Consider the following 15,644-nt stretch of genomic DNA (forward strand, 5'->3'; position numbering starts at 1 on the left):
TTCAAAGATAGAAAAATGGAGCGGAGGTTCAGATCAGCCAGGTTCTAGTTGAATGGCAACACAGGTTCGAGAGGCTGTATGGCCTACTCCTACTTCTATGCCAATGTATTGGATCAAAGTGGTGGATGTAGGTCCATTTCATATTTTATGCTAGATCTGTCCAGTGTTCTGGAAGTTCTCAGGCAGGATTTGTGCTAGGAACAACTGGCTGAGGTAGATGTTCTGCATGTTCAATAGATCAGAGTTTTTTTGTTGAAGAAAAGCATATCATAACTCCATGGAGAGCCAGCATAGACTCAATGGGCCAAATGGCCTCCTTCTGTACCATAAATGACTACAACTCTATAACTTCTACTTCATTAAGTATACAATTATTAGATACAGTCTCAAACTCCCCCACTGACAACTGAACATTCCCCTCCCACATTACATCATGGTGACATTTCCATTTCTCATGCCCTTTAACCCTTACAGTTTCTCCAATTAAGATTGCCCAATTTGTGACCGATCATTCGGGCAGTCTGCATCCAGCTAGCCAACTCAAGAGGCAAAGAGACTGAGAGGAGGTGTCATGTCTATCCACTAGGGAAGGAATGATGCATTGGGGTTCTGTTTGTGACAGTATCCACGATACCCTGACTGAGAACTGCAGGACGGCTGGTGAGACCAGTTGGCAGGGTAGAACGTCGCCTTGTCACTACATGGCCACACTTAGAATTCACACACAGGCGACTGAATCAAAAAGGCAAATGGATTGCTGGCCTTTATCTCAAGAGATCTAGAATACAAAAGGGAGGAAGTGATGCTTGCTCAGGCCCCATCTGGGGTTCTTCATTCAGTTTTGGGCACAGCGCCTCAGGGAGGAGATATTGGCCTCAGAGAGGGTTCAGCCCCAATTCACCAGAATCAAACCTGGGCTTAATGGGTTTTATTAAGAGGACAGGTTGCATAAACTTGGTTTGTATTCCCTTAAGTTTAGATAGTTGTGGGGTGATGTAATTGTGGTTTTCAATGAGACCATGGCTGATTCAAGGAGATCATGGCTAATCTGTGTCTGAACTCCATCCACCTGCCTTGCTTTATATTTTCTTCCACCCTTGGCTAGAAAAATCTATCGCACTTAGATTTAAAATTATTAATTGAGCCAGCATTTACTGCTTTTGTGGGAGAGAGTTCCACACTTCGACCACCCTTTGCCTGAAGAAGTGTTTCCTAACTTCTCTCCTGAATACCAAGCTCCAAATTTTAACGTTAGATCACCTTGTTCGAGACTGCAAAAGAAAATTTCTCTCTGTACCCCATCAATTCCTTTCAAAATCCAGACATCTCAAATTACCCCTTAACCATCTTTATTCCAGGAATACAAGCCTAGTTTATGTAATCTCTCCTCATAATTGAAATCTTGAAGCCCTGGTAATATTGTGGTGGATCTGAGCTGCACCTTCCTAGGCCATTATCTCCTTTCAAAGGTGTTGTGCCCAAAACTATATGCAGTATCCAGACGTGATCAAACCATAGCTTTGTATAGCTATAGTAAAACTTCCTCCCTTTATATTCTAGCCCTCTCGTTATAAAGGCTATCATTCCTTTATTCTTTTTGATTATTTTTAGTACCTGATTACTACATTTCTGTAATCTGTGTATATGGAACCTTACATCTCTTTGGATCTCCACTGTTGCCACTTCCTCACCATTAAATAATACTCAGATCTATCCTTTTTTCTCCAAAACTAATGGTATCACACTTACCTGCATTGTAATCCAGCTACCACAGTTTTGCCTACTCATTTAATCTATCAATGTCCCTTTGTAATTTTATGCTTCCATCTACACTACTTACTATACTGTCAATCTTTGTGTTATCAGCAAACTTGGATAGATGGCTCTCTAATGTGCTATCTAAGCTATCAATAAATATAGTGAATAGTCGAGGCCCCAGCACAGATTCTTGGGTGACACTGCTAGTCACTTTCTTTCAACTAGAGTTCATACACATTATCTGTACGCTGTCTTCTGTCTAAACAATTTTGTCTAAACAATCTCCTAATGAGGTCAATAATTTGCCTTCAATTCCATGAGCTTTAATTTTATCTAACATTCTCTTATGTGGAACCTTATTGAATGCCTTCTGGAAGTCCAGATAAGCTATATCCACAGGGGACATTCCCCTGTCTGCTACTTTAGTAACTTCCCCCAAACATATATAAATCCATGTTGAGTCTGTCTGATCAGCTTAAATTTCTGTTAAGTGCTTAGTCATTTATACATTATCAATATTAATTATAGATTCCAATAATTTCCCCATAACAGATGTTAGACCAACTGATCTATAATTTCCTAATTTCTCTCTCACACACCTTTCTTAATTAATGGAGTTACATTTGAAATTTTCCAATCTAAAGGAATGTTTCCTGAATTGAGAGTGTTTTGCAAGATTATAGCGAAAGCATCTGCAATTTCCTCAGCTACTTCCTTTAAAAGCCTACAGTGAAAACCATCAGGTCCTGGGGATTTGTCAGTCATTTGTGCCATCATTTTATCTAATACCGTTTTCTTGCTTACATTAACTTTAATGAGATCCAGTCCTTGACTCATTATTAATTGCCCTGGAATGTCAGATATATTATCCTTTTCCTCTATTGTGAAGACTGACACAAAGTCATTATTCAACATTCAGGCTATCAAGGGATCTGGAACAAAGGCATAAATCAACCATGATCTAACTGAATGGCAGAATGGGTCCGCCATCTTGTTGCTATGAACCTACTCTAAGTAACAATAATGCTATGGGTTATTTACACACAATCAAGATCTAGTGTGGGAGTGACACAACACAGCATGTTACATAGTGAATGAGTTGCCCACTATTGCACTGCACTGTCCACCCTCCATTCTCAGGCACTGTTTTCAGTTGAATGGAATTCTCAATTCCAGCACAGCAGTTTGATAAAATAAAAGCAAAATACTGCGGATGCTGGAAATACTGAAGAAGGGTCACTGACCTGACACGTTAACTCTGCTTCTCTCTCCACAGATGCTGCCAGACCTGCTGAGTATTTCCAGCATATCTTGTTTTTATTACAGCAGTTTGATAGATAGTTTGAAATTCACTGAAACAGATCAACCTTACCTCACATCGGCCAGTAATGCAAACACCCTGATAGGTCCTGTCCCGGCATGATGTTCCATCCTGAGCAGGAACCATTAACTGCCTCTCTCCATCAGTAGTGGTGCATTGCAAATCGCAAGGTTTGTTTGAAATATTAATGTAGTCATCTGTTTGATAAGAAAAAGGAGCTGTTAACCGTAATCAGAGTTCGGTCACTCTCCATTATGTAAACACAACAAAAGGGGCCTCTTTGCTATCTGCTTTATTTGGCTGCGCTTTCCAACAGTTCTCATCCAATGTTTTGATGGACTCGGGCAAGGAGCCAGGGATTTACAAGCAGCCACCAATCTACAGAAAAACATTTACTTTCTAAATGACATTCTTTGATGAGCCCCACCAGAATGTACCCATAATAGACCTCAGGATGTGCCAGTTTAATATATTTAGAACTTGTTGCCTTAAGAAGACAGGTCACCTTAAATATATATCCACATCAGCAGCACAATCACAGGTTTGTGCATGGTATATAGTATAATTGCTCCTAATCTTCATCATACTATGTATCATCAGAATTATTATGGGTTACATCATAAAATATCTGCTACAACAACAATTTGCATTTATATAGCATATTTATCACACGAAGGTATTAGATGACCAAAAGCTTGGTCAAAGAGGCAGGTTAAAAGGAGGAAGAGAGAGAGCGAGAGAAAGAAATAAAGAAAAAGCGAGGGTGGGGTTTAGGTAAGGACTTAAAAAGCTTAGGCAGCTGCCAATGATGGAGCAATAAAAACTGGGGATGCACATGAAGCCAGAATTGGCAGAGCACACAGATCTTGAAAGGTTGTTGGCTGGAGGAGGTTATAGAGATCGAATTTTATTTTTTGTTTAAATCCCACCGTGCCATGCAACCAGAATTACTATTATGTGCTGTGTTTCTATTATTAAAACAAGTTTGTAGCACCTTACCTGGATACAGTGGAACCCAGTGATAGTATCGGCCACTGAATGCTTTGGCATTAAAAGCTGAACATTGCTGTTGTTTGAAGCTGATTCCATTGTTTGGACAGGGCTATACATAGCAATAGAAACATAATGAACAAAAAGATCTTACATTTTTATAGTACCTTTCATGACCTCAGGAAATCCTAAAGCGCTTTACAGCCAATTAAGTTCTTATTGGAACCTGGTCAATGTAGCAGTCAAATTGCACACAACAAAGCCTTACAACCAGCAATGTAATAATCTACTTTATTGATGTTGATTGAGGGATAAATATTGGCCAGGACACCAGCGAGACTTACCCCTGCTCTTCTTCACACCCTCCTAGGAGGCCCAACGAGGTCTCAATTTAACACCTCCGCTCCAATAATACAGCACTCCCTCAGTACTACACTGGCACATCAGCCCTGATTTTTGTCCTCAACAGGACTTAAACAAACAAGCTTCTGATTCAGAGGTGGAAGTGCAACCAGCTGAGCCACGCTGACAGGTAGGATGATATTGCAGCAAGAGGTGCATCCCATTCAGCTGGTCTACAGTGACAAGGGTTCTCTGTTCAATCCATGGATCTCCTCGTCATTCACTAGATATTAGGCAGATAAAGGCAAACTCCAAATTTGTCAGGGACACAAAGCCCACTTTGGGTGTGATCAGTGACTCTGAGCCCAAGTAGAATACAAAAGAACTCAACGGTGATGACCAGAGGCTCTACCATCCCAACTAAGGAGATGCATTGAAGATTTGTCATTGCTATCTATGGGCGACTGTGTCCCTAGGGAACAAGAATGGGGAGTGAAAGAGAGGAGACAAAAGTAAGTCAAAAACACATAAAGAGAGAACCTTACCTGGATTTGGCATAAGTGATAGCGCCGTGCTGATCCAGTGCAAAAGGTGCCATTTTTACTTTGTGAAATTATACGCCTGCAAAATAAAAAAGATCACGCTTTGATAAATATACTATAATGTCTAGTCCAACTTAACAGCTCAAAGAAGATTATAAACATCACATCAACTGAATGGACAACGGCTCACCATCTCACAATTTTTTTTAAATATACAAATTTCTTAAAAAAACTCTCTACCTTCCTTTGATCGAGCCACTCAGCACAGTTGAAAGGTTAACTTAGGGGGATACAGCACAAAAATTGCAACCACTGTTCAACTTAAATTCTGTCATCATGTGACAGATATGTTGGTCGGGTGAGATGAAGTAAAGTGGGAAGAGACTTGTGTGGAACGTAAACATCAGCATCGTTCTGTGTTGTAGACCCTATGTAATATTAAGCTTTCTTTTAGAATTGACTCATTGTCACAGCTACGTGGTGAGGTTTGGGTGGTTCCCACTGTTCAACCTGACCACAGTAAGTGTGTTTTGTTATTAGGGTTTAACTCTGTGTTTTATTAGTCAAATAAACAGACAGCGACAGGTCTTCTTGCAGGTTTAAAACAGATAATTAATTATTTATTGATCAGTACGCCTTATCCCGAAATTGCCGCAACTGCAACCACATTCACTCACACATATACACACACGAGGAGAGACAGAAAGAAAGGAATAAGCGATTATAAGTGGAGGGAGTAGATTTTGGGGGAGTCACAGTAAACCTATTGAATTCTCTTGGAAATTGAGTTCTTGTTGGTTGCAGGCCTGAGGTGATTGTAGATTACTCTCGGTTGAAAGCTCAGTTGAAGTCAATGGATCACTTCTAGTTCACTGCTGTATAGTGTGGAAGCAGAATTCTATAGCAGGGCACTGCCTTCTGGTTTGCTGGAACCAGGCTTCTGGATAGATTTTTTTTCCCCTTTCTCCTTGGGTGTCTCTCTCTAGGTTGCTTTTTTAAGATCAAGCTGTGTTACTTCTCATGTCTGGATAGGAGATGCTTTGGTCTCCCCCCCACCCTCCCATGGTGATCACACAATGGCCCAGGACGTGGCTACTCCACACCTTCTTTGTTTTAGGATAGGCATAGGTGCAACTGACACCTCTTATCTCTGACCATTTTCCTTCGTCCCAGTTAGACAGTTTGAATATACAAAGGTCAAGCCCTTTTTTCTTCGGTGGCCATTTTGGAGCATTGTTCACTCTTTAAAAGATAGGTCCATTTTTAAAAGACAAAGTCAGTTTTTATAACTCTTCAGATTTTGATCATAATTTGTATCATTTCACTTCTTGTGTGCATGACACCTCCCCCAAAAGGGAAAACCTTAAATTCCTTGGATTTTATTTTTGTGTTGTTTGTTTTTTGGATTTAGAAAGAAAGAAGATAGAGAGTCATACTACTGCGCTTTCATTTCATTCACTCCTCAATTTTATAACTGCTATAGCTGGCATTGCTTGTACCAGCCATTTCAGGCCCAAGTTTAAGTTTTTCCATCATCCTTCCTTTGGATGAGGTACCATAAAAATGGCATTTCTTTTGGTTAAGTGTTGTCAAATGGGGTTGTGGTTTTTCTCCCATCAGTTTGTACTACTTTGGGAACTTTAATCTCCAAAAACATGTGATTGTTGGTGAAGCTTGTAGTAGCCAAATTTCTGTTACTGCTGGTTACAAGGTTCCCTGTCTATACAAGCTTTAACCCCTTAATTACTGCTTCCACACTACATGGATTTAAGGTTCTGGCACATTTATAGTTCTTACTTCTCGGGAGATAGTGGGTGATACATTGCTTTTGTAGTCCCTGTGAGGCATCTGGGATTTCCTTCTGCCCCTTCTTCTGATGAGTTCTGAATCTAAATTGTTGGGTTTGATTAGTTCTGGGTTTGGAAATTGATTGTTTGATTCTTCAGTGGGTAGCTCCACACTGACTGCACTTTTAGTTTTCCTGCGATTTTCACAGGTGTGGTTCACTTTAGGGTATGTTACCTTCCCTTTTCCTCTTACTTCAGAAATAGGTTTTTCCCTAATCTACCGCACGTCCTCTGGGATACTACTGCTCACAGGTGGTTGTCCAACTTCCATTGCACTCCCCTGTGGCACTTCAACTAGCTGAGGCATCTCCCTCACCCTTGGCTTTCCTGTTTGGGAAATTTCCTCATCCCTATTTAAATCTTTAAAAAAGGTTTCAGCTAACCAGATCCCTGGCACTTTTCCTTCAACTTTTGTGACTTTTCTCTCATCCTCTTTAATATTTTTTGGCTCTATCTGAGCCTTCTTAAATTCTTCTGGCTGTATCGCCTCTGTGGGATTTTTGGGACTTTCCCAGCCCTCTGCAGCTGTCGAGAGTTATATTTGCTCTTCACAGAATTTCTAGTCTCTGTGGACTGTTCTGGACCCTCTGGGTACAATACTGTGCTTCTTGCCAAGTCATTGCCCAGCAATAGGTCTACCCCCTGCATGAGTAAGCTTGAAATGATCCCGACTGTCACTATCCCAGTGACCAACTTACTCTGTAGGTAAATTTTTACTAAGGGAACCTTTGAGCATTTGCCTGTACCAATACAGTGTTATTTTTCTGCTTTTGGGTGGCATTGCTGTCAATTTGGCTGCAGTAGGGTTTGACAATAACCTGTATCCCATGAATGGTTATCTTCTTGTCTGGGACACAAAAGCAGTCTTTTTTCCTTTGTGTAAAAATTCTGGTATGTGCTCTGCTCTTGTGTTATATTAGAACACAGGTTTACTACCTTCAAAGCCACAGACACAGGCTTGACTGTTGTTTTTTTTTTTAGCATACCAACAATTTGCCTTGACATTCCTAGATTTGCCAACTGGAAACATGTCAGGTTGATTGGTCAACCTTACTGGTTTAGCACCTAGGCTCCTTTTAAAAGTTGGATCTGGTTTTCCTTCCCTACTCTCCTTTTCTTTGGAGCCCATTTCTGTTTCATCTGCATCCCTGCTATCTCTCCCTAGCTTGTAAGAGTTACTATACCCAAATTTATTGAGTAGGGATTTGTGAATTAATTCATAATCAGTCATTTTTGCTGCTTCTTGTGACTCTTTGTTCTTCGATGTGGGTCCTTATACTACTTGGGATTCTATTTTTCAAATTCTTCCAGCAACATCACTTCTCTCAAATTTCCATATGAGGGTTCTAGCTTGAGAGATTGTATCCAGCGATCCCCAAAAGTCATATGTTTAATTGCTTTGAATTCAATGTATACCTGTGTGGGTCTTTTGTGTGTGTGTCCGAATTTCTGTCTATATGCTTCCGGTACCAGCTCATATGCATTTAGGATTGTGGTTTCAGTTTATTCATAATCTGAGGAAGTTTCTTCTGGTAACAGGGAAAAAGCATCACGAGCCCTACCCACAAACACATTTTGTAAGAGGAGAGTCCAAAATTCTTTCGGCCATTTTAGTCTTGTAGCTATTTTCTCAAATGAGATAAAATATGACTCAATCTCCTCTTCGTTAAATTTTGGCACTAGTCTTGAGTGTCTCAGCACATCAAAGTTTTGCTCTGAATTGGGAGCAAGGTTTTTCTTCAGTGGCCATTTTGGAGCATTGTTGACTTTGTTATGACCGACCGCTGCAGTCAAAGCCCCCGATCAAAATATACGATTCTGATTGTGGTGGGAGAAACGCACTGTTAATTCAATCCCATCCCTCCACAGATTGCCTAACATATCATTTTAAACTTTCCAAATTAATGAAAGACCCAGCCAAATTGTACCATCTATTAACCCCCGAATGAGGCTAACCAAACCAGGTGTTTTTAAATCAACAAATTAACTGTTTAACTAGAAAAACTAAATTCTTAAAGACTAAGACAAACAACATTTAAAAATAGAAAAATTGGAGTCCTTGCATATTATGCTCCTGCCGAATGTGGAACAGTCCAAGGTTGCTTGAAGTCCTCACAGCCGTCCAATGGGGGGGAAAAAAGGTTCTTCAACAGTAGAGCAGTCCGTAGTCTAATCCAGAAGTCGAAATAGTTGTCCCTTCTCCAGCTATGAATTTCAACAGTTAACAACTTGCAAACACTTTTAAATGAATCAATTTGGCTTTAGAATTTTTGAGGGATAAAAGATTGTCACACAGTCTAACTTCCCATCAAATTATCAGTGATCTCTGTTTTGGCTTGACATTTTAGAATTTTGAGAGAGAATTATAAATAAACAGACTAAATTCTCTTCCTTCAGTTTAAATGGGCTGAGAGCTCTTTTTTCAAGTGCACACAGCTTTCTGTCTGTGTCCTCTTAGAACAGTCCAGTTGCACTATAAGCCAGTTCAAAATTAAATTGTTACAAATGTATCTCTCGATGCTCAGAGTGGCTGTATCCAAGGCAATGAGAGTGCACCCTTTGAATTGCAGTCTCCGAATGGCTGCATCCAAGGCAACGAGAATGCATTCTTTGACTCAGTCTTTAGAGCTTGCTGCCTTAAAGCAGTACGGTACTTTTTGCAGCCTTAAAGGCACACCGCATTCTTCCCAGAAAAAAAACAAGATCATAACAACTTTTTAAAAGAAAGATCCATTATTAAAAGACAGTCAGTTTTTAATCACTGTTCAGATTTTGTTCATAATTTGTATCATTACACTTCTTGTGTGTGACATATTATTTCATGTTTATTATCCCCTAATTAAATAAGTTTTAATTCTCGTGTGTCTGTTGTATCACAAAAGTATAACACTACAGGGTGTCACACATCCATAGGTTGAAAATTAATCATTACTGATAAGTACTTGTCTGTTAAATCCCCAAGTGCCCAAATGGTTAAATATTATTGAATCAAAAACAAATCCAATTAGCAATGATCAGTGAGGAGCAAGTTCTTTCTTTCTTTCTTTTGGGCCTCCTTATCTCGAGAGACAATGGATACGCGCCTGGAGGTGGTCAGTGGTTTGTGAAGCAGCGCCTGGAGTGGCTATAAAGGCCAATTCTGGAGTGACAGGCTCTTCCACAGGTGCTGCAGAGAAATTTGTTTGTCGGGGCTGTTGCACAGTTGGCTCTCCCCTTGCGCCTCTGTCTTTTTTCCTGCCAACTACTAAGTCTCTTCGACTCGCCACAATTTAGCCCTGTCTTTATGGCTGCCCGCCAGCTCTGGCGAATGCTGGCAACTGACTCCCACAACTTGTGATCAATGTCACACGATTTCATGTCGCGTTTGCAGACGTCTTTATAGCGGAGACATGGACGGCCGGTGGGTCTGATACCAGTGGCGAGCTCGCTGTACAATGTGTCTTTGGGGATCCTGCCATCTTCCATGCGGCTCACATGGCCAAGCCATCTCAAGCGCCGCTGACTCAGTAGTGTGTATAAGCTGGGGGTGTTGGCCGCTTCAAGGACTTCTGTGTTGGAGATATAGTCCTGCCACCTGATGCCAAGTATTCTCCGAAGGCAGCGAAGATGGAATGAATTGAGACGTCGCTCTTGGCTGGCATACGTTGTCCAGGCCTCGCTGCCGTAGAGCAAGGTACTGAGGACACAGGCCTGATACACTCGGACTTTTGTGTTCCGTGTCAGTGCGCCATTTTCCCACACTCTCTTGGCCAGTCTGGACATAGCAGTGGAAGCCTTACCCATGCGCTTGTTGATTTCTGCATCTAGAGACAGGTTACTGGTGATAGTTGAGCCTAGGTAGGTGAACTCTTGAACCACTTCCAGAGCGTGGTCGCCAATATTGATGGATGGAGCATTTCTGACGTCCTGCCCCATGATGTTCGTTTTCTTGAGGCTGATGGTTAGGCCAAATTCATTACAGGCAGACGCAAACCTGTCGATGAGACTCTGCAGGCACTCTTCAGTGTGAGATGTTAAAGGAGCAAGGAAGCTACAGCAAACTGACCCACTAAATCATGCAACCTTTTTTTTGAAAGCTACAATCTTAAACTGGCAAGTAGGAGAAAACAATCAATCAGATTATTCAAATAACTTTGCAAAGTTGGTTTGATTAGCAATCTTGAATTTTTGAAACGTAGGTGTAAATTTACAATAAACGTGGCATTTAGAACATTGGAAATTCATTAAATATATTAAGCAACTCAGAACAAAATGGTATTCTTTCTGAAACAGTTGCGTACATCATGTTGTAAATTCCAGAAGTGTGTTTTTTCAGGAAGGTCTATTCCTGTGTTAGGAACTTGGGGCTCAGTTTAGAACACCTGAACTATTTGGTTGAGATTTGTTCCTTTTCTTTTCCCTGGTTACACTCAATTGGCCACAATCCAAAGTTACACTCCACATTGCTTCTTTCAGCAACACAAACCAACTAGCTCTCCTTTCTCCAGTTAGCAACCCAACTCAACTAGCTCTCCGTACTCTCCTAAATGACCCAGCCCAATTAGGTCTCCCTTCAGATATCTGAGCTGAGCTGTTCCCCATGCTCCATTCAGCAACCTGACCTACAAGGGCCCATTCCTGCCCATATTTGCCATGGTCTGAACAGTTCTCCTACTGTGTATGTTGTGACACTGTTGTTGAACACCACATTCCAACAAGAAAAAGAGAACTTGCATTTATATAGCAACTTTCATGTCCTCAGGATATCCCAACACACCTCACAGCCAATGCAGTACTTTTGAAGTATATCATTAGCAAGGCAAAGCTAGCAGTCAATTTGCACACAGCAAGTTACAAAAACAATAAATGAAATAAATCTGTTTGACAGAGTTGGATGGGGGAGGGGATGACTTTTATCCAGGGAATAAGGAGAACCTCCTATACTACTTCAAATAGTGCCATGAGATCTTTGATATCCATCTGAACAAGCGGATGAGGCCTCAGTTTGACATTGCATCCAAATGACAACACCTCCAATAATGTAGTACTCTGAGTACTGCACTGTGTCCCTACTTAAGCTAAATGCTCAAGTTATGGATTGGGGATTGAACCCACAACCTACTGATTTAGAGGCAAGTGCACTCCTACAAGCCAAACAGACAATCAGCAAGTAAAATAGCAGAGCTGAACACCAAATGTTTCAACTTTCCTGCTCGCTCCAAGTACATCCCACCTCATATCTGGCTGCCCTAAACGTTTCCTCACAGCCATCCGATGGGAAGAAAAAAGGTTCTTCAACAGTAGAGCAGCCCATAGTCTAATTCCAGCAGTAAGTGATGCTTTCCTTATCCAGCAATGGATTTCAACAATTAACAACTTGCAAACATTTTCAATAGAATCAATCCGACTTTATAGTTTTTGAAGGATAAGAGATTGTCACAGTCTAACTGCCCTTCCTTCAGTTTAAATTATCAGAGATCTCTGTTTAGGCTCAACATTTTTAGAATTTTGAGATAATAATAATTAAACAGACTAAATTCTCTTCCTTCAGTTTAAATGGCGGAGAGCTCTTCTTTCAGGTGCTAACACCAGCCGTGTCTCAATGTTCTGTTAAAACAGACTGTCTTCAACTAAAAAGCCAGTTCAAAATTGAATTGCAACAAATGTATCACTTGATGCTCAGTCCAAGTGGCTGTATCCAAGGCAATGAGAATGCACCTTTTGAATCGCAGTCTCCGAATGGCTGTATCCAAGGCAACGAAAATGCACCTTCTCGGTAACTCCAGAGGCCTGCTTATTCTTAAAGCAGTACTGATCCTTTGCTGTCTTAAAGACACACCACCGAAAAAAAACTACAGGATTACAATACTTTATTAACCGCTCTCTCAATCTGTCCTGCCACCTTCAATGACTTATGCGCGTATACACCCAAGTGGCTCTGCTCCTGTACCCCCTTTGGAATTGTCTCCTTTATTTTATATTGTCTGTCCATGTTCTTCCTACCAAAATGAATCATTTCACATTTCTCCGCATTGAACTTCATCCGCCATCTATCAGCCCATTCCACCAACTTGTCGATGTCCTTTTGCAGTTCTACACTATCCTCCTCACAGTTCACAATGCTTCGGAGTTTCATATGATCTGAAATTGTGCCCTGTACAGCAATGTCTAGGTCATTAATATATATCAGGAAAAGCAAGGGTCCCAACACTGATCACTGGGGAACTCTACTACAGACCTTCCTTCAGCCAAAAAGAATCCATTAACCACTACTTTGTTTCCCGTCACTCAGCTAATTCCATATCCATGTTGCTACCGTCCCTTTTATTCCATGAGCTATCACTTATTCATAAGTCTGTTGTGTGGCACTGTATCAAGTGCCTTTTGAAAGTCCATCAACTGCATGGCCCTCATCAACCCTCTCTGTTATATCCTCAAAAAACACCAGCAAGTTAGTTAAACATGATATTCCCTTAAAAAAATCCATTTTGGCTTTAATTAACCCGCATTTATCCAATTTTGTTAATTTTGTCCCGAATTATTCTTTCTAGAAGTTTCCCCACCACCGAAGTTAAACTGACTGGCTTGTAGTTGCTGCCCTTATCCTTACACCCTTGAACAAGGATGTAACGTTTGCAATTCTCCAGTCCTCTGACACCACCCTCAAGTCTAAGGAAGACGGAAAAATTATGATCAGTGCCTCTGCGATTTCCACCTTCACTTCCTTTCAGTATCCTTGGATACATCTCATCTGGTCCTGGTGCTTTGCCCACTTTAAGTGCAGACTGCCTATCTAATACGTCCTCCTTATCAATTTTAAATCCTTCTGGTGTCTGAATTACCTCCTCTCTCACTAGTGCCTGGGTTGCATCTTCTTCCTTGGTAAAGACTATTTTGCAAAGTGGTGGAGTTCTTTTATTTTTTTTTAATTTTGTTTTTTTTAATTTAGAGATAAAGCACTGAAACAGGCCCTTCGGCCCACCGAGTCTGTGCCGACCATCAACCACCCATTTATACTAATCCTACACTAATTCCATATTCCTACCACATCCCCACCTGTCCCTATATTTTCCTACCACCTACCTATACTAGGGGCAATTTATAAAGGCCAATTTACCTATCAACCTGCAAGTCTTTGGCATGTGGAAGGAAACCGGAGCACCCGGAGGAAACCCACGCAGACACAGGCAGTACCCAGAATTGAACCTGGGTCGGCGGAGCTGTGAGGCTGCGGTGCTAACCACTGCGCCGTCCTATGTGCTAGTCAATATTTATCCTGAAACCATTACTATTTTTAAAAAATTATCTTGTCATTGCTGCTTGTGGGATCTTACTGTGCCCAAATTAGCTGCCATATTTCTTAGATTACAACAGTGACTACACCTCAAAAGTACTGAATTGGCTGTAAAGTGCTTTGCGACAGTGAGGTCCCAAAAGGCACCATATAAATGAAAGTCTTTCTTTTCCACTTTAAACAGCCAGGTGCTGCAAGACTGTAATGAGAACTGGTTGCTCAGGCACCCCTGATATCTTGTCTTGGGTTATGGAGAGGTGTTAAATTTACCCACATCAAAGATGCAAGGCTGAGTGAATCCAGCATTCAACCAACTGAATTCCCTGGTTCAGGAGAGACAGGAATGTCACACTGAGTATTAAAGGATGGTCTCCATCAAAATAAAGAAAGCAAGAACTTGTATTTGTATAGCACCTTTCACAATCTCAGGATGTCCCAAAGCATTTTTACTGCCAATGAAGTATTTTTTTTTGAGTTGCAATGTATGAAACGTGACAATCAATTTGTGAAAAGCAAGCTTCTACAAACAGAAATGTGGTAATGACTGGATAATCTGTTTTATTGATGTTGGTTGGGAGATAAATATTGGCCACAACATCAGGGAAAACTCTTCTTCAAACAGTGCCATGGGTTCTTTTACATCCACTTGAGGACAGACAGGGCCTCAGTTTAACATCTCAGCTGAAAGACAACACCTCTGGCACTCCCTCAGCACTGCACTGTCAACGTAGATTTTGTGCTCAGGTCTCTGGAGTGGGTCTTGAACCCATAACCTCCTGACTCAGGAGGTAAGACTGCTACCAACAAAGTCACAGCTAACACATCCCAAAAGCACAGTCTTGAGGAAAAATAAGAGCATTTAATAGCCTGAGCTCGAACCCACATGTCACACCTGACCTTGAAGTGCCTGATGCTGTCCACTGGGGGGGCAGAATTTTGCCTTTTGGGTCGGGACCAATAAGAAGTCCTCTAGCTTGGGAGTTGCAGCCTGCCATTGCAGGTAAGGGAGTCACAGGGTGCCTTCATCTTGAGGTGCCCTCCCAAAACTTATAAAACTTTTGAAGGACAAAATGGCAACAACTTCCAGACCACTATTGTGGCAGGCGGATCTCCTCCACAGGGCGGCCTGTGGCACAGCTGTAACCAAGTAGGCCGGGGGAGGGGGGGGGGGTTGCGGTGGTGGGCTCCTCAAAGTCTTCCTGGAGCACTGACCACCCACTCCAGTCTGCTGCCAGGGGGTTGCTGAAAAATTGCACTTGGCCTAGGATACTTCGAAATTACCTCAAATGGCTACCCACCACCCCCAAATGGCCTCCAGGAAAATTATGCACTCGCCCACATATCAAAGCCACAATTCTGCCTTGGGTGTCTGAAATGCACTGGTATCCCTGAGCTTGATGAGGAAAGAGTCGTCAGAAATTCTAACTCTGTACAAAATTACACTCAACAATGCTGCACCTGAGAACATGAATTATAATGAGTGCAGACTGTTTTGATTACTGACTCTAACCCACGAAGGCAGCATGGGACCTGTTCCATGCATTTCCAGTTGACGTTTACATTGCTGCCAA

The 15,644-nt window shown here is 41.5% G+C and overlaps 1 protein-coding gene across 1 annotated transcript in view; it reads right to left on the minus strand.

Annotated features, from left to right (window-relative positions):
* The window catches only part of si:ch211-267e7.3 (ADAMTS-like protein 2), a 152,114-nt gene that overhangs the window by 97,425 nt on the left and 39,045 nt on the right, over positions 1 to 15,644 (minus strand). The window contains exons 3-5 of the mRNA XM_068036528.1: positions 4,957 to 5,032; positions 4,079 to 4,181; positions 3,131 to 3,276 (exon numbers count right to left, since the gene is read on the minus strand). Coding sequence (XP_067892629.1) covers positions 3,131 to 3,276; positions 4,079 to 4,181; positions 4,957 to 5,032 — 325 coding nt within the window. The remainder of the gene's footprint in view (positions 1 to 3,130; positions 3,277 to 4,078; positions 4,182 to 4,956; positions 5,033 to 15,644) is intronic.

This window comes from Heterodontus francisci, chromosome 8 (genome assembly GCF_036365525.1).
Source record: "Heterodontus francisci isolate sHetFra1 chromosome 8, sHetFra1.hap1, whole genome shotgun sequence".
NCBI classification, from domain to species: domain Eukaryota; kingdom Metazoa; phylum Chordata; class Chondrichthyes; order Heterodontiformes; family Heterodontidae; genus Heterodontus; species Heterodontus francisci.